Source organism: Mustela putorius, unplaced genomic scaffold (genome assembly GCF_011764305.1).
Source record: "Mustela putorius furo isolate JIRA1106 unplaced genomic scaffold, ASM1176430v1.1 tig00000179_pilon_pilon_pilon, whole genome shotgun sequence".
NCBI lineage: Eukaryota > Metazoa > Chordata > Mammalia > Carnivora > Mustelidae > Mustela > Mustela putorius.
The window spans coordinates 9,974,986-9,992,595 of record NW_025421305.1 but is presented as its reverse complement, the minus strand read 5'-3'; the positions used below and the strand labels follow the sequence as shown (position 1 = coordinate 9,992,595).

Sequence of the window (17,610 nt, the reverse complement as noted above, 5' to 3'; positions counted from 1 at the left end):
ACCCTTGTTCAGTGCCTTCATAGGTAGGTACTCCTGGAGAGTATGTCTGTGTGGGCCTAGAGTCTTGTTTTCCTGTGCACACACACACACACGAAGAGACCCACCTTATTCTGAAGACCCAGTACTTTACTATTCAAAGTGAGGCCATTTGATGGGAATCCTAAAAAGAAAGTAGCTCATGAGGGGAGACCCCTACCGTCATGAGCCCCTGCCCCATCCCCATCAGGGGAGGCAGGATTATTCCCCAGGTTTTCCTAAGGAAGCTCCCAGCCTTCCTTATTTGTTAGGATGAGGCTTCTCTCGGTCCCTGTAGGCCCCACCAGCTCCTGCCCTTCACCTCCTTTCCAAACGCAGCATTTGACATCCGGAGCCCCTTCCCAAGCCCGGGCATCACCAGCCAGGACACGCCTCCACTCCGTCTGCAGGAGGGGGAGCGGCTAGAGGAAAGAAGGATGGGCAGAGGCCAGTGAGGGCAAAGCGGCGACCAGCCTACAGGTGCAGGAGGGAGCGGTGGCCTGTGGCGGCTCTGGCAGAGGAGAGCAGGGCAGGGAGCAGGGCCGGTGGACAGGGAGTACGAGGAGAGCCAATAGCGAGTGTCCAAAGACAGGAGGACGTAGAGCATCAGGATGGAATCTTTACAAGGGAGGAGAGCAGTGGGCCTGTCTGTGCCAGTAAACTTGTAAAGGGTGGAACCGGCTTCCATGACATGGTCCTTTACTTCTGCAGCAAAGTATCAAAGTCTTCCCTTGCTAAGCCGGCTCTGTGTCACGGAAGCAGAGCCTCAGGACCTAAAGTGAGCAGAAAGGGTTGGTGAGGAGAAGGGAAGGGGGAAACACCTGCAAGACAGAAACCTTTCTCCAGGAACACAGAGAGGGTCTTAAGTCCTTCCGTGCCTTGTGTTATTGGCTGGTCTCGCTATCACTGTGGGGCTCGTCTGCTTTTCTTTTTTTTTCTTTTTAAGATTTTATTTATTTATTTGACAGAGCGAGATCACAAGCAGGCAAAGAGGCAGGCAGAGAGAGAGAGGGAAGCAGGCTCTCCGCTGAGCAGAGAGCCTGATGCAGGTCTCGATCCCAGGACCCCGAGATCATGACCTGAGCTGAAAGCAGAGGCTTAAGCCACTGAGCTGCCCAGGTGCCCGTCTGCTTTTCATGTCTGTAACATGTTGTAGTCGTGTGGGGAAACATCAGTGAGGGAGCCCTGAAGACCAGTGGACGCAATTCTTGTTTCCCAAGTGGGAGTGATATGTAAATGAGTCAAAGAGCCTCTGGTCCAGAGTCTGCTGCCCCGGCCTCAGCTTTTTCATGTTACCCCTCCTCTGGCAAAGCCCCTCTCTTGGCACGGAGAGCACGTGGCTTTCTTGCTGAGAATTGGACATTGTCTTAAAAATAAAAAAAGACGCTTTTATTTTAATATGTACAGATAACCAGAAAGAACCAATATTCTGGATCAGATGCACTGTCAATATACATGCATTTATTTTCTTCTTTTCTTTCCAACTTTAAGCATTTATTTCCTGCCTTTTTGGCATAAAAAAAAAGATGATGACGAAGCTGCTGCTTCCTAAGCACTAATAAGCCAGGAAGAAATACTGGCCAGCAGCTGCGAGGTCTGCTCACCCTTTGCCCTTGCTCTCTGCTTCCAAATGTCTGCTTTGAGCTGGGCGAGGATAAAATGCCAATTAAAGGTTTCCAGAAGGGGCGCCTGGGTGGCTCAGTGGATTAAGCCGCTGCCTTCGGCTCAGGTCATGATCTCAGTGTCCTGGGATCGAGCCCCGCATCGGGCTCTTTGCTCAGCGGGAGCCTGCTTCTCTCTCTCTCTCTGCCTGACTCTCCGCCTACTTGTGATTTCTCTCTCTGTCAAATAAATAATAAATAAAATCTTTAAAAAAAAAAAAAAGTTTCCAGAAATCTCCTGATAACGGATCACTCCTAAGCCTTCTGAGAGAGTAAAGAGAGTAGTGTTTTCAAATGTTCACTGTTAACAATCTCATTTGAGAAAGAGCTTTTCTTCTGATGCCTCAGTGACTGAGGAAATGTCTTCCCTATCCTTCCTTTACAAAAAGAAGAAAATCATCTTTTTTTTTAGGCCTCCAGAAACAATGCCAGTCATTCAAATATGTTCTCAAGGAGGACACATAGAGTAGCACTGCGGCACGTTAGAACAACCGAAAATACATCATTCACGAGTAATCGTTAGTGTAACATCATTTAGCTGGTGGCAACTTGCAAACGCTGCAGGGTTGAAATTAATAGCAATACAACTAGGAAATGAAATCATTTATTATTCTTAAGAACCAATTTTATACATTTTATGCCTATGGAACTGCTTTCTAATCTTATTATTTAAAAAATAATGACCAAGACCCATTTATTTTTTGCCAGCCATCAACTTTTATAAAATATTGGTCTCCGACTGGTTTCAATAAGACTCATTAGAATTATGTGCTCCATCTGTGTTTTTTCTCAGAAGTTTTATAAAGTGCAACCTCAAGATAAATCAGAATTAACAGGATGATATATACTTAAGAGCCAAGCTTGCTTATTCATTTGGGCTTTTTTTCTTTTGCAGTTAAAAGGTACCAAGGAATTGGTTGAGACCAATGGCCACAGCCATGAGGACACAAATGTAGGTACCACTCACCTGATATTTGCTCTTATTGCTTGATGTTGATTGAATGCCCACAGGTATACGGCATTTTATTTATAACACCAAGGAAGTCAGAATCCCTGCCTCTCAGTGGCTTATTAAGATTACTGTGAATGGTTTGGCAATAAAGTGTGGAAGACAGGTACTGCTGTTGTTAGCTGAGATTAGCAAACGTCCATTTCAAGGTACATGAGCCAATCTCTATTGTAAAAATTCTCATCTCAGTGAATTTCTCTGAGCCCTTTATATTTTCAAAGCTATACACTAATGATGGGTTGGGAGGGCAGATGGAATGAGACCAAACAGGGTAATAAGTTGTATATTGCATATATATTCTATTAAGTTTGCTTGTCACTGAAGATGGAAATGAAATGATTGTTATGCTGGAGAGGATTGAGAGCAAACTCCTTCTCTCAGAAAAGCCTTTGAAAGCATTGCCTCTCTCTGTTTCTGACCCAGAACGGTAGCATGGTCCGTCCATCTTCTTGATACAAGATCCCAGTGAGCACCCTGATTTCCTCTCTGTTTTGCTTGCGTATCCCATTGCCAACCTTAGTCAAGTACTCTCTTTGCCTTGGAAGGGCCTCAGTCTCAGATGGAACATTATTCCGTGTAGATCATTGTCTCTCCCTGGGTTGGATGGTTTTGCTTTTGTCTTTTTAAAAATCTGATATCTGATGTATTTGATTATCCTCATCACAGAAAATGCTTACTAAGCAGTTCTTTTCATCTAACACAGAATCAGACATGGTAATGAATGCCTGATTAAGCTAGAGCTAGGAGAAATTATACATTTCATGTTCACTCTTGTTTTAATTATATACTGTGGAAAGCCGGACATCCAAAACACCAAAAAATCCCTCTTAATAGCTGTTGTTCCTACCAAACAGATAGTTAACGTCTGACGTTTATTGAGAACCTACTGTGTACATGGAGCTCTGCTAAGTGCTGGTAGTGGGGACGGTTACAAGGAAACGTAAGGCTTGCCGTCCGTTCTCTGAGAACTTAGAACACAGTGGAGGAACGAGGGGACACTTGAGCGATATACAAGATGTGATAAGTGTACAGGAATGTGAGGCAGCTGTTACATGATGTAGTGTGAAATCTGGACTTTGCGTCTTATTAACCGTGTCAGTTGGGGCAGGCGAACCCTCCTGAGCTTCGTTTTTCTGTTTGTAAAACAGATGGCAAAGCTACCCTCACAAATGTGTCATGATGTTGCAAGGAGCTAAGGCACGTGGGAACCTTAAGGTGGTATTATTATGGTTTCCTTGTGGTGGATAATTAAGAATGGCTTTCCATTCTGGGTGGCTCAATCAGTCAAGCATCTGCCTTCAGATGATCTCAGGGTCCTGGGATCAAGCCTGGCATCAGGCTCCCTGCTCAGTAGGGTGCCTGCTTCTCTGTCTCCTTCTGCCCCTCCCCCTGCTTGGGCTCTCTCTGTCTCTCTGCCAAATAAATACATTAAAAAAAAAATGGCTTCCCAGATCTGTGGGATTTGGGTTGGCTCTGAAGAGTGGAGAGGCCTGAGAAAGTAGAAAAGGAGAGGAAGACACGCTCTACAGGCAGTATTTCTACCAAAGTAGTTTCTCTTCCCACTCAAATATTTCATAAACCCTGTCCTTACCCTAGAGCTTTTTTCCAGGGTTCTGTCCTCCAGCAACACATTGCCAAGTTCTCAACCAGAACCTTCATGTGCTCTCCCCTCAGTCAGTCCCTCTGTGCCTTCCAAGGAAGCTACCATCAAATCCAGCAAGCCAGCCAAAACTGCAGTATGCCTCAGTTTCCTGGTCTATAAATGGGGATGGTGTTACCTGCCTTTCTTTCCATAAGGCTTATGGCGAGAAGCGAATGAGAGAACAGACGTGGAATTACTTTGTAACTCTGAGGTTCTGAGCAGGATGTAGTTACGATTATGGGCTCATCTGTTGGTTTAATTAAATTGACGATACTTGTGAAGATAAGCCTACCATAATATCTAGTCCCTAGGCTCTCATTTTGAGAAATGTCAAAAGCCGTTCATTATTAAATGAAAAAAGTGGAAGATCATCTTTGAGGTCTTTTGTTCTTCCTAAAGGGAAGTTTTTAGCTTTGAAAAATTCCTTTCTGGAATCCAGGATATGGGCTTTGTAATCAGCAGAAGAAATGACTGTTGGGAGATGAGGTTCAGGCCAAGTAGGAGGGAGGAGCAGCATCGTGACTGCTGAGGGGTGGGTGAGATATTTGTGGAAGACTGAGCCCAGCCACACTTGGCTGGTCACTACTGGTGGTCATGGCCTCACGGACCAGAAGGCCGGGTAGTCATCATAATCACTGCCTGGTTGTTCAGGGGTTTCCCAGTAAGTGGGCTCTTCACTTGTCTTTCTCCCTTTTGTCTGTAGTGTTGTCTCCTTTGGGCAGTTTCCCTACCACCTCCACTGGGGTGATGTGAATGAAAAGAAACAAAAATAAGTTATTTTGGCCACAATGAGAAGCCCCTGAGCAATATCTTATGAAGATATTTTTAAATGTCTGCTATGAAGTCTGTGTCCCATCTAACGTTTCCATCAGCTCTGTGGTGGTAGAGGGAATCAGGGCTTTCAAACCAGACTGAGAGGCTTTAAGTCCCATTTTGGCCCCTGAATAAACTTGTGACCAGGGCAAGTTATTTGACCTTTTTGAACTTCATCTTCCCTATCCATAAGTATGCTCAGGAAAACCAGATACATAAACACAGGGGTCAGACTACATACTCGACATCAATTCCCTCTCTTCACTTAGGCCCATGAAGTGTTTAATGTGGAAAGCAGAATTTTGGCAGGATGCAAAAAATGCAAGTTCATGAGGTTTAAAGTCTCTGGCCCCGAGGTTACTGACAAAGACATATAGATTTTTTTTTTTACTGTCATTATTCACATATGCTGAAATTTTGCATATTATTTATTAGTAACAATTATACAGGACTGGTGCTGGCTTAGCTGGATATTCTTGTGAGAGTTGACAAGTGCTTTCTAAAAACAATGCATTCTATTGTAAAAGAAGTAGTTTGTATAGAACTGGAAAATTATAGAAAAAAATAGAGAGGTAAAGAAAAATCACTTAGTATCTCATTACTCAGAGGTAACCATGTTAATGTTTTATTTTCCTTCTCTCCAGTCATGTGCATATATATGACCAGAGGGAAAAACCCATAAATAAATATTATCATATTATTTTCAGTTTTGTACCTTTTTGATTTCTCATTATATCTTAAGTATTTTCCTTGTCACCAAATGTTCCTCAAAGATGTGATTCTTAATGACTGCATAATGTAGATATGCAATAATTGAACCACAGGCCTATGTGTTAGGCATTTAACTTCTCATTTTTTCACTATTATAAATAGTGCTATAATTAACATGCCCGTAAATCTTGTTCTGCATCTTTCATATTTGTTTCTGGGGGATACCGTATATTAATAGCCATGTCATCAAGTCTGGCAGGGAGCGTCAGACTTACAGAATTGTTAGCATTTAGAATGTGGTAGAGCAGATGTACACTTATGGTATCCATTAGTGGTCCTGAAGGGACCCATAAAAATATGTCTAGTCTTGTAATTTACGGACTCTGTTGCCTTAGTCCCAAGAGTTGTCAGGCTTGTGGGATGTTCACCACACGTAGATTTGGTCTGTTATTATTATTTCTCTACTGTGTTTACATTTTATTGAGCAACAACTCTCTGACCATCACCACCTTGTCTGGTATTCCTGAGGTCCCCAAACCAAAGCGCCTTAAAAAACCTACCCTTGTCCCCTATCACAAGATCTGTGAGCTCATGCACATGAGAAAAGTTTTCTGAGGTCTGATTTAAAACCATCAGAGCCAGAAACTGAGATCACGTGCAAATACCTTGCTCTCCAAGAGCACTGCACTTTCTGGTTTTAAATAGGTTTTTCCTTCTGTTTGGAACTGGATATGTTAATGACATCTGGGCAGTCCAGCTTTCTAAGTGTAGCCAAGTTAGGCCTTGATCACAGTTCCTTTAGAAATTTCAGTTATTCCAGACCTAGTTTCCTTTCCTAAAAAGCAAACTAAGAATTTCCTTTTTATCTCTGTCTCTGAGCTATATCCTAATTCCTAGAACTGCTAAACAACTAGCCTGGCTCCTAGTAATCATATATAACAGAGACCAAAGTCTAAAAAAAAAAAAAAGATCATCTATGCTCATCTTGTATCTCTTTTTTGATGACCTTCTCCCCAGAGCTGTCCCCACCTGTGATCCTTACATGTGAATGTTTGGTGAGAATGTGGAGGGAAAGGGAGAGGATGCGAGAAAGGTAGAAAGAATTTGGAGGAGTCAAGTACAGTGGTGGCTGAAGCCTGCAGTGTATGCACAATTTGGTTTAAGAATTTTCCATGAATTTCCACTGTTCCCGCCCTTGTGTCCGCTATACTAAAGCCTCGACACCACAGTCTTCTGGTTGCCCAGTTCAGACTCCCACACTGGGGTTAGAGGAATCATTTGCAACCTACGAAGAGACTTAATTCATGATACTGAAGGTTCCCACTGTCAAGTACAACACCCTTCCCACCAACAATAAAACAAAAACACAAAAGAGAAAAGACTTTTCAGTTTTTCACGCTGCCTCTGTAAGAAAGTAAATCCTCAGAGTTGTCTTTAAATCTGTCAGAGTAAAGATGTTAGGAGTGTAGAGAAGAGATACTGTGTGAAGAACATTCTTCAGTTTCGCACACCGCAGCAGAAAGCCACTGTTAGCCCTGTATTTTAATGATATCTGTGGCGGGACTTCCGCAAGGGCTGGGTCCGTTGCCCAGTTTCGGAACGTGGCTTTCATCCTTGAGGCTGGCGAGCACAGGAGGTAAAAATATATACTGGTGCCGTAAATAAGGCAGGAAAGAAGAAAGGAAAGCCCCACAGGAGAATGGGCCCATATTCGCAAAAAGCTAAGACACCTTGGCTCCATCCTTTCCTTCCGTAACGACTTGTTACCTACCTGCTCTTGGGGGTCATCCCAACCCTGCACCGTTGAAAGGGACCAGTGCCTTGTTACCTACCTCTCTTGGGGGTCTTCCTGGACCTGGAAGGGGAGGAGAGAAGATGGAAGGGACCACTCTTCTCACATCTCATCCCACAGGCTCTGTGAGGGCAATACGTGCCCCTGACCTGGCGAGCATGAGGCTAGCGGGACTGGGGTATGAGACTACAGAGGTCACACTTCCTCTAGCCATGCGGACCTCTTCTCACCATGTCCTACTGCCCTCAGCCTTATGGAGTCACTGCTTTGTCCCACCATCCTCTTCCTACTCTGTTAATCAAGTAGTCTTTGAGTGGGGAGGCAGGCAGCAGAGTGTTAGGATTTGGAACAAGTCTCAGCACCAAGTGACCTGGCCTCAATCCTGGCTCTGCCCCTTACTGTCCAGGAGACCTTGAGTGATCACTGCCCTCTTTGCACCAACATTTTTTTCACTTCTAAATTGAAGTTAATTTCGCACCTGCTTCACAGGGTTCATTGTGAGCATGGCTTAGCGGTGCAGACATGTTGGTACGTGTTACGTATTGTTATTACCCTGGCCTTCCACAGGCCAGCCGCCGCACCACAGGCTGGAGATCCATCAGTGAATCATGTCAACATGGTTCTAGCCCAAGGCGAGCTGACCTCCCATTACACACTCCACCCTTAGCAAAACTTGCTTGTCCTGTGTTTCAGTCTATCAGGGCTCTCTCTCCACCATCAAGTTAGTATCACAGCGGGCATCACAGACTTGAGGTAACTTGTTTGCATGTTTCCTGTAACTTTCTGGAGATGAGTCCTTTATCAGAAGGACTGGCCCCATGGAGAGGAGAGTCTGACAGGAATGGGTTGTGCTATGTAGTTACACAGGGAGCTTTAGGACCTTGAGAAGCTCAACTGGAAAACCAGCAACCACTTTGTCTTTCTTCAGGGAGACATGGACCCACAAGTGTAGGCCTGAGGGAACCCTTGCTCATGAGATGTTTGAAATCAAGAAGGTGGACTAGAATTCCCTTTACCCTGTAATATACAACTCTCCTCATATACTACATGCTGACTTCCAGGACTTGGTCTTCTCCTTAAATTATAGCTCCTGTAGCATCGTTGCTTTTCTCCTGCCGGTTCTCCCTTCGCCATCCTCTATCCCTCCTACCCTCTCCTGCCACAATGCAGCAGCCTTTTGTTTTCTGCTGTGAATGAACCACGTGTCTTGCTGTTACCATGAAATCCATAGTTCTGTCTTAAAAAACCCACACACACATTCCAACCCTACACCGTTGAAAGGGACCAATGCCTAGAAGAGGCCCTGTACCACTTTCTGGCTTGCACGGAGCCCCAGGGAAGGACAAGAGGGAGCTGCCATCAAAAATGGGCAAAGGCTGGCTTCATGGTCTGTGCTTTGTTTCCAGTAAACACTTGAGACATTATCTTATCAAGTTCCTCACTGCCAACCGAGAGTATGTTTCCCCAGCTGGACCTGGGGGCTATGGTTCCGTCCTTTGTATCAGGATGGGAGTTGACTTGGTAGTAGCTGCTTGGCCAGTAGTGGATTTGGAGCAGGTAACAGCATAAGCACATGTCCAGTAAAGCTGCTGGTTTGGGCTTAGAGAAGTGGAAATACCTTCTTTCCCCAGGCCAGGTTAGAGAAGAGTAAGCAAAAGAGACCTAAATTTCAGTTCTATGTAAAATGGTCTGACACAGACATGGATACCAAGATAGCTAAAGCCAAGATCTGAAACAAAAGTTTTTGAGCTTGGAGAAACCCAATGTACTTTCCGGAAAGGTTGAATGATCCTGCCCGGTGTAGAAGCAAAGCAGTTGTTTAAAATGGAAGACCGGTGACAAATAGAGCCGATCTACATACCTGTGAATGCTTCTTTTCTTAAAAGCACCATCTGTTTTTGTGGAAAATGCAGAAAATGCAGAAAAATATAAAGTAAAAGAAAACCACCTGCGATCTCACCACTCAGAAATTGGTGTTTCCACTTCTTTGTAATTCCTTCATCTCCGTGAGCACCCGCACACTCGTCTACCACACTTGAAGCATATCCTGTTGGCAGTTTATAGCTTATGCTTTTCCCCTTATAAATCATTAGCCTTTCCCCCATGTTATTAAGTACTTTTTTAGCTATGACTTTTAATGACCGCCTCATACTTCGTGCCACACATACGCTCTAGTTTTAATCAGTTCCTGCCATGAGACCTCAAAATATTTGTTCTTGCCCTCACAGACAGAATGCTGTGAACATTAACAACATACTAGTTAATTCATCTACCATTTTTGCACTTTTCAAATGTGGAAGATTCCCGTTTGAGTGGGATTTAGGGATGGCGGGAGATCCACGAATTGTTTAGAAATGTTAGTGCTCAGCACTAACATTTGGTGAGTGGTGAGATACACAGCCAGTTCTAACATCTGGATGTTAGCACGCAGAGAGACTCCTGAGTTCCTCAGCAGTAGAGGAAACACAACTCTCGAGAATATTTGCCTTCTGAAGAGAAAGGCAAATGGTATATACTTGATGAATTATTTAGAAGAATAATAGCAAGACATGATATTTGGGTTCTGTGCTGTGAACGGCAGGTCAGACTCCTTGGTGGTCTCAGGATTATGGAGTCTGTTCTCTGTGTGGATCCCAGACCCAGGCACACAGAACCAGGCCACCCCTACCCCACTGAGGCTTGTCTGGAGAAAATGCACAAGATTAAATGCACAAATTTTTATTTCTAATGTGGCCAAGAAGATTTCTAATACAGCCAGACCATCAACGAGAGAGGCATGCATAAGCACACGGGCATGACTTGAGTGCAAGCAACATCATTTTAAAGTCAGAGACCCAGAGGGCTTAATCACAGCTCTATGGCTTAGTGCTACCCGATATGCTGATCAAAAGTGAATAGGGAGAAAGTCTGGGAACATGTGTGGGTAAAACCCTAGAGTCCAAAAGCTGGATAGAAGCAGAAGTTTGTTCTAGTGCCTCTCAAAGACATTAAGGGAGAGTCTCAGGAGGCTCTGTGATTCAAACAGCTTCAGTTCCTGATGGCACAGCACCAAGAGTAGCAGTCTGAAAAGAGCATGGAGCAGGGACTCACCAGCCTGGAAAGGTCCCTTCTGAGTCCTGTCCCTGTGGTGCCACAGGGCTCCTGAGAATGTTAGACTATTCAGTGTTCTGTGGGACCCCCCCCAACTCCTAGTTCATGCTGAAACTGCAGGAGAGCAAGAAGGGGAGAGCCAGCCTGGTGTAAGCAGTGGTGAGCTCTCCGTCTGTGACATTGGTCTCGCCTGGGCTCAGCCAGAGGCACTCTGTGATATGGCACAAGGCGGGCCTTCCCCGTTTTCACACAAGCTGCTCATCTCCAGACCTCATCCGTTATCCTGCCACATAACTCACTGGACTGTGGCATTTCTTTGAGGAAATGTGTAGGAAGATGACAAAGAAGAAAAGTAGGCGGAGAGATGGGAAGAAGCCAAAGGGGGATGGGGGCGGGAAAGGCTGCGACAGGAAGTTTTCCTGTTCCATCACCTGCTGCTGCCCGATAGCCCCTTTCAATCAGCCCTGGCAGGGAGCGGAACGGGGTCCTCGGCCGGCACACACGTCCCTGCCAGCTCTGCTAGCCAGCTCTGCCTGCACGGAGGTGTGTTTGTGGCTGCACAACCAAGTGAAAACTTGGTCCACAAATCAGTTCTTGAACTCGAAGCAAAAAGCTCAGGTCTAATCTGCTAATGAAGGGGGTAACTACCAAGGTTGGACCTGGAAAGACATCTGTTCAACCCACCACAATGAGGGGAAACGTGCTCTAAATCCTTCAACCTCAAAACTCTCCCCAGCCTTGAGGGAGACCCCTCTCTCCATTCCCTCCCTCTCTCTCTAGGGCCCAAGAGGTGGCAGTCCACTGGGCAGTGGAGGGCTGTGAGTCCATTGCCGGCCAAGTGTGGCTCGCCTCCCTGTCCCAGCCCCGCACGTGTGCAGAGGGACACCCAGCCCAGCTGCTCTCCTGGGCACCAGAGGCCCTGACATAGCCACCTTTAACTGAGCAGCACATTCAAACCTCCAGGCACGTTGTGAACCTCAAACTCTGGCTTTAAATCTGACTTAGGGTACCACAGAATTTCAGCAAACCAGACCTCAGTGTGAATGCCCTCCACGTGCTCCTGCCTCAGGCAGAGCACGGGCTGAACTGGGGAGGCAATCCGGTGCTCACAGGAAGAGGCCATCGTGGCTTAGATTCATAACAGAAAGATGGGGGGACTTCTGCTGAAGGAATGATGGAGTAGATCTGAGGTGTGTGACCGGCAGGCGCACGGAGGTCTCTGCGGTCACCCGCCTAGGCAGCAGCCCGCTGTGAACACGCCCAGTCCCTGGGAGACTTGCAGGCAGTGTCGGGTCAGGTATATGGCTGCTGTTCTCCAAAACCTTTGCGGGTTCCCCCAAGGAGACTCACCAGCTTTGGACCACTTCATCTTTTTTTTTTTTTTTTTTCAGATTTCTGTTCGTTTGATTTTTTTCTTTTTTCCCCAAGAAAACCCTATAAACCTCAGCCTTCCCAACCCTGATATTGCCCTTGTAGAGGAGATTTGTGGCTTCTGGTGCTCGGTATCACCGTCATTTTTATTGTTATGTCAGCTTCCCCATGAGATTACAGAGTGCCTTTCTTTGTCCGGACCATTTCCAGACTGTTCAGTGTATGTGGATGAGCTAGCTAGGTTTTGCCTGCCATGCAGATTCCACCTGTTTGTAAGGCCAGCTCAATTGCCATTTCTTGGGGCCTTATCCTAAGATCGGCCCAAATCAGTTAGCATCTTCTCCATGTTCCCATGGTATTTAGTAGCCTTCCAGACATCCTGAACAACCCATGATGGACCTACCGCCTCAACTCAGGCATAACTGCCTTAATGGCAGGTGATGTGTGTATGCCTTACAGAACCTACCATAATGATGGGCCTACATAGCGGGTATGTTTGTATCATATTTAAAATACCAACTGATGATTTAATTGACATAGTTTTTTTTTTTTTTTAAGATTTTATGTATTTACGAGAGAGAGCCAACACAAACAGGGGGAAGGGCAGAGGGAGAAGGAGAAGCAGGCTCTCTGATGAGCTTGGAGCCCAAAGCAGGACTTGATCCTAGCACCCTGGGATCGTGACCTGAGCCGAAGACAGACGCCCAACCAACTGAGCCACCCAGGCACCCAGCTGACGTAGAATTTGTGGAAGCCTAGGACAGCTCTGTGAGTCCACTTGGACTGGTTAGATGAGAGCTGCACACGCTTCCTTGTGTATCTTATCTGCAGGTGATCTTGAAGGTAAATGGATTCCATTCCACTTCACTTGCGTACAGAAGGGACACCTGGGTGGCTCTGTAAGCATCTGACTCCTGATTTCAGCTCAGGTCATGATATCAGGGTCGTTGAGATCAAGCCCCACATTGGGCTCTGGGCTCAGTGCAGAGTCTGCTTGAGATTCCTTCTGCCCCTCTCCCTTTGCCCTTCCCCCCAGTCACATGCTCTCTCTAAATCAATTTTTTAAAAACGTACAGAAATCTTGTAGATTATCAAAGTTAGAGCTGAGGTGGTAGGGATCACATCAGCTAACCCTTACTTTATGGATTTTAATTTAGTATGCGTTTTCTTGCCTAAATGTGTGCTTATGAGTCTACATTCTGGAAGGCAGTATTTCTCAGACTTTAGTAAGTGACAGAATCTAATGGAGAGTTTCCCAAGACACTAGAGCTTCAGATTGGGCAGATCTGGGCTGGGCCCTGCAAATCTGCATTTCTGACAAACTCCCACATGACGCCAGACGACACCCTGCCTAAGTGCCACCTGCTTTCCACCTGCCCAGGTCACGTGCTGCCCACAGCATCCAAGGCCTTGTCATAGTTAGACCACACTGTATTTTACTATCTTTCACATGCCTGTCATCCTCTGGACATGTACATTCTCTGAGAGCAGGAACTACTGTTATTCATCTGTGAATCTCGTCCAGCACAAAGCCTACCACAGACAGAGTCAGTGCTCAAAAAATATTTGATGAACGTAAGAGTGGTGGAGGCCCAATAGATTCCAATCAGACTGTGTCTAGGGATCTCATTTAGTCCAAATGTGGAACTTTTCTGCCACCCAAACCCCCAAAAGAAAAGACTATACAATTAGTAACTGTCAGACTCTGGTTCATAAGAAAGCACATCCACTCGGAGAGCACGCAGAAGACAGCAGACTCCCAACGAGCATGTCCACCCTCATGCAGGTGCCAGGCAGTGCAGTGTTGTGGGCACAGAGTCGTGTGAGGGAACGGAGGCCACCACAGCCCGGTCACTGTCTTCAAGGAGCAGCTGACAAAAAAGGGAAATCACCAAAGACTGGCTCTCAGTAAGGAAGGGACGAGGGGCTTGAAGGAACTGAGGTTGTGATTCCCTGAGAGATGACTCAGATAGGAGGCGGCACATGCCACATAATAGCTCTGACTGGGGCCCAGACTTAGAGCCTTTACTTTCCTGGTCCCTGAACTTAGGGAGCTACTCACCTTATTTGAACTTTAATTGTTTCATCTACAAATAGGGATAGTAATTGTACCAGCATATGGCATCTACCAAGCATTCAGCAAGGGCTACATATTAGCATTATCATCATGACCATTATTCTTATTTTTCGTTATTCAGAGGACCTCATATTATACATGTACTGTTCTCTGGCAAAGACACTTTGTTCTTGGAATATTTCTCGTGTTGCATAGGCAGGAACACAGAGGAGAGAACTGGACTTCAGTGTGTTGGGGAGGGGAGACTATTTAATGTTTACTGAGATCTCATAGTGTGCCTGGCCAACCTTGTAAAATTTGATTTTACTTTAATAATAATTAAATGTCTTCCTCATTTATCAGATTGCATCCCATCTATTCTTATGACCTAATTTACTGCTATAAAGGTCAGGAAAACTCTGAATTTTAATATTATTATTAGTAATGTAAACTCAGCAGGTGAAAATTATGATAGTGGGTCCTTTGTAGCGGAGAAAAATAAGAAATGTCATACTGAGAAATGGACTAGGAAAATAACATGCCAAGAGCACCACAATACAATTAATCTCTACCAGCAATAGAGTCAGTATCATACAAGATAAATCAAGCCAACTAATTCTGGATGCACATACATACATTTAGAAGTAGTTCACTTGAGTTTCTTCTGTTTGGAGCTCCGTTTTTATTGGTTAAGGAGATTTTTCATGTCAGTACTTCTGCAGGCTGTGAAGGGTTTGTACTGGCGTAGGTATCATGGCGCACATTACATTTCTTACATATTGAAGAGAAACACAGGGCTGTGTTTGAGATCAAGTGTATTGGGGAACATCTAGAAATGGCACATAGGAAACTCAAAATGCTACACCATACACTTTAAATAATGAATGGAGTTATTGGAATATGAAGGAATTTTTTCCTCATTTTTAGATCATGTGTATTTAATAGGACTGTCACAAGACTGTGTCAAAGAAAGTCATTCATTTTGCCAGCTTGAGAGCACAGCATAAGCATGGTGTGAACTGTCATACCCATAACTAAGTTATGATGCAGGCAGCAGTAATGCTCTTACTATTTAATGGGAAACACTACAAAATTGAAATTAGTCGTTCCTGTCAAAGTCTCTGTTCTCTTTTAAAAGTACACGTGGAAGAATTCCTGTTTTTCAAATAAGAGCTAAACAGTAATCATACACGTGTGTGTGTGTGTGTGTGTGTTATGTTCTCTATATGTGTGGGGGAGGGTTATATAGAAAACATAAAAGGTAAATATCTGAATGTTAAGACTGCTTATGTTTGGGTAGAAAAGTTTCTGTTAATTTAACTATTTCCTTTTATATTTTATGATTTTTCTACATTGAAAATATATATATTAAATGTAATGAGAAAATCAAGAAAGGTTATTACTAAGGATTAAAGTGAACTGGAGAACTGTCTTAAATTTTGGAAAGGAAAGGAAAAGAACAAAGTTATGAGCTTATAATGGTCTCCAAAAAGAGTCAGTATTTAAATTAAAAACATATTGGAAGCATTAATAATGGATATAAACTAAAAATTAACTTTTTTACTTTCTTCAACCTGAGATGGTAAAACAATGATTTTACTTGAAAATGACACTTCACCAAATGCATTTAGGAACCAAAAGAATGAATGCAAAACAGTTGAAGCAACTGTGACTGGCCTTGTCACTGTCCACTGTATATGCTCTTCACAGTCTGCTTGTAAGTCACTCCAGGCCAGGTCCTGACCAGGTCCTGTCATTGCCTCTCAGTCTCACATATGATTATCCTCTCTGTATGTAGTAACAGGTCCATCCGATTGATTTAACTCAACAGATACTACTGAGAGTCTCCTACTGACTCTTTCAAAAATACTGGTTGCAGATGTCCTGTGCACAAGGGATTCTCTGCCAGGTACCAGGGACGTTGTCCCTGTGCAGAGAAATGCTTGCTGCCAGAGCAGTCCCACAAAGGCCAGGCAACTCTTGAGGTGACAGGGAGCACTGGTAATACTACTGCTGGGACAACAGGGGTGCTGTGGGACTGTGCAAGAGGGAGAGAGACAGAAGATGGGCTGGAAGGTCATTCCTGGCGCAACCGCTCTCCAAAGCTGGTGTGCCAGACTTCCAGCTGCCCTTTTAAGACCTTAAATCCGGAATTTCTGAATTATTGAAGCCTGTACTTCTCATAACTCTGTGCTCTCTGATTCTAGAGAAATGGACTATTCTGCTAGTCATCCAGACTTGTTTTAAATTTTTTTTTTTTTAACTCTCCTTTGCTCTGTTTTGCACACAGAATCTGTCCATTCTCTCTTTGGAATGGCTTCTATGTCTCCCACCTTTTCTCTCTTTTCCTGCCACGTCAATGGCAGGGGTGTGGCTGGAGCCCCATCCTAGGTACGCCTGCTTGACCTCTTCACCTGTTAGCTAGTCCTGCTTGCGGCCCACACTTGATCTGAAGTCCTGCTCTGACCTGGGCCCTCTGCCGCCTACCTCCTCCAAACCAGAACATGCATGTGGCGCCTTCTTTCCTGGCCCGCTGCATTCTGCCTTTGGACTTCCTACATGTTATTACCCAGGCCAGGGTTCTAAGTCACACTTGTCCGAAGGAAGTCTGTCACCATCTAACAGTAGCGGGCAGCCAGGCCCCATCCCTGCTAACTCTGCTCCTCTGCCAGGCCCCTGAGGCTTTCTGCCTTGCTCCCCTTTGCTTTCATGATTGTGCAAGAGCCCGGGCTGGCTCCAAATGGGTGAGCCCTAGAGTCAGTCCTCAGAAAAGGATTTGATCCCAGTGTCCAACAGGCATTTCTCAATTGACAAGGATTGTAGTAGGTGTCAGCAGAGCATTTAAGAAAGGCAGCATCGCACTGTAGTTAATGATGCCTCTGGAGTGAGGCATCATTGGTTCAAATATGGCATCTGCTTCCTACTAGTTGTGTGACTTTAGGCAAGTCATTAGCCTCTCTGTGCCTCACTTTCCTCATCTGTAATGTGGGAATTCAGAAATACCTCATAGAGCTGTTAGAAGGATTAAATGAGTTCATATTCATAAAGCTCTTATAATACTACCTGCACACAGTAAGCACTATCAAAGTATTTATTAAATAAATATAACCAAGAATGACCTGAAAGGAAGGCTACCAGGAGAAATCCTGTAGCTGGATGCCTCTGACACCTAACCCACACTGAGCTTTCACTTGTCTTGCTTAAGAAGGTACCTTTTATAATCTGTAACCAGCTCTCGACTATCTTCATCTTTGCCATTGGAAGTCTTAGAAAACACAGTTCTTGGAGTTGTCTCCGGACATCACACATGTCCTCTGGGTCCAGCAACTGAACCTCAATGAAGTGGAACATCTCAGCACATAAAATGGGGTTGCATTGTGTGTGATGCGGCTGGCGGCAGGAGCCCGACATGTCCACTCACACGTAGTCTCTCTGAGGCTCCCCTCACAC

At 44.9% G+C, this 17,610-nt stretch overlaps 1 protein-coding gene across 7 annotated transcripts in view; it reads left to right on the top strand.

The window, feature by feature from the left end:
* ENOX1 (ecto-NOX disulfide-thiol exchanger 1) overlaps positions 1-17,610 on the top strand; it is a 561,055-nt gene that overhangs the window by 491,527 nt on the left and 51,918 nt on the right. For all 7 annotated transcript variants that reach the window (XM_045076639.1, XM_004759254.3, XM_045076640.1 and 4 more), the window contains one exon: positions 2,572-2,628. In XM_045076639.1, coding sequence (XP_044932574.1) covers positions 2,572-2,628 — 57 coding nt within the window. The remainder of the gene's footprint in view (positions 1-2,571; positions 2,629-17,610) is intronic.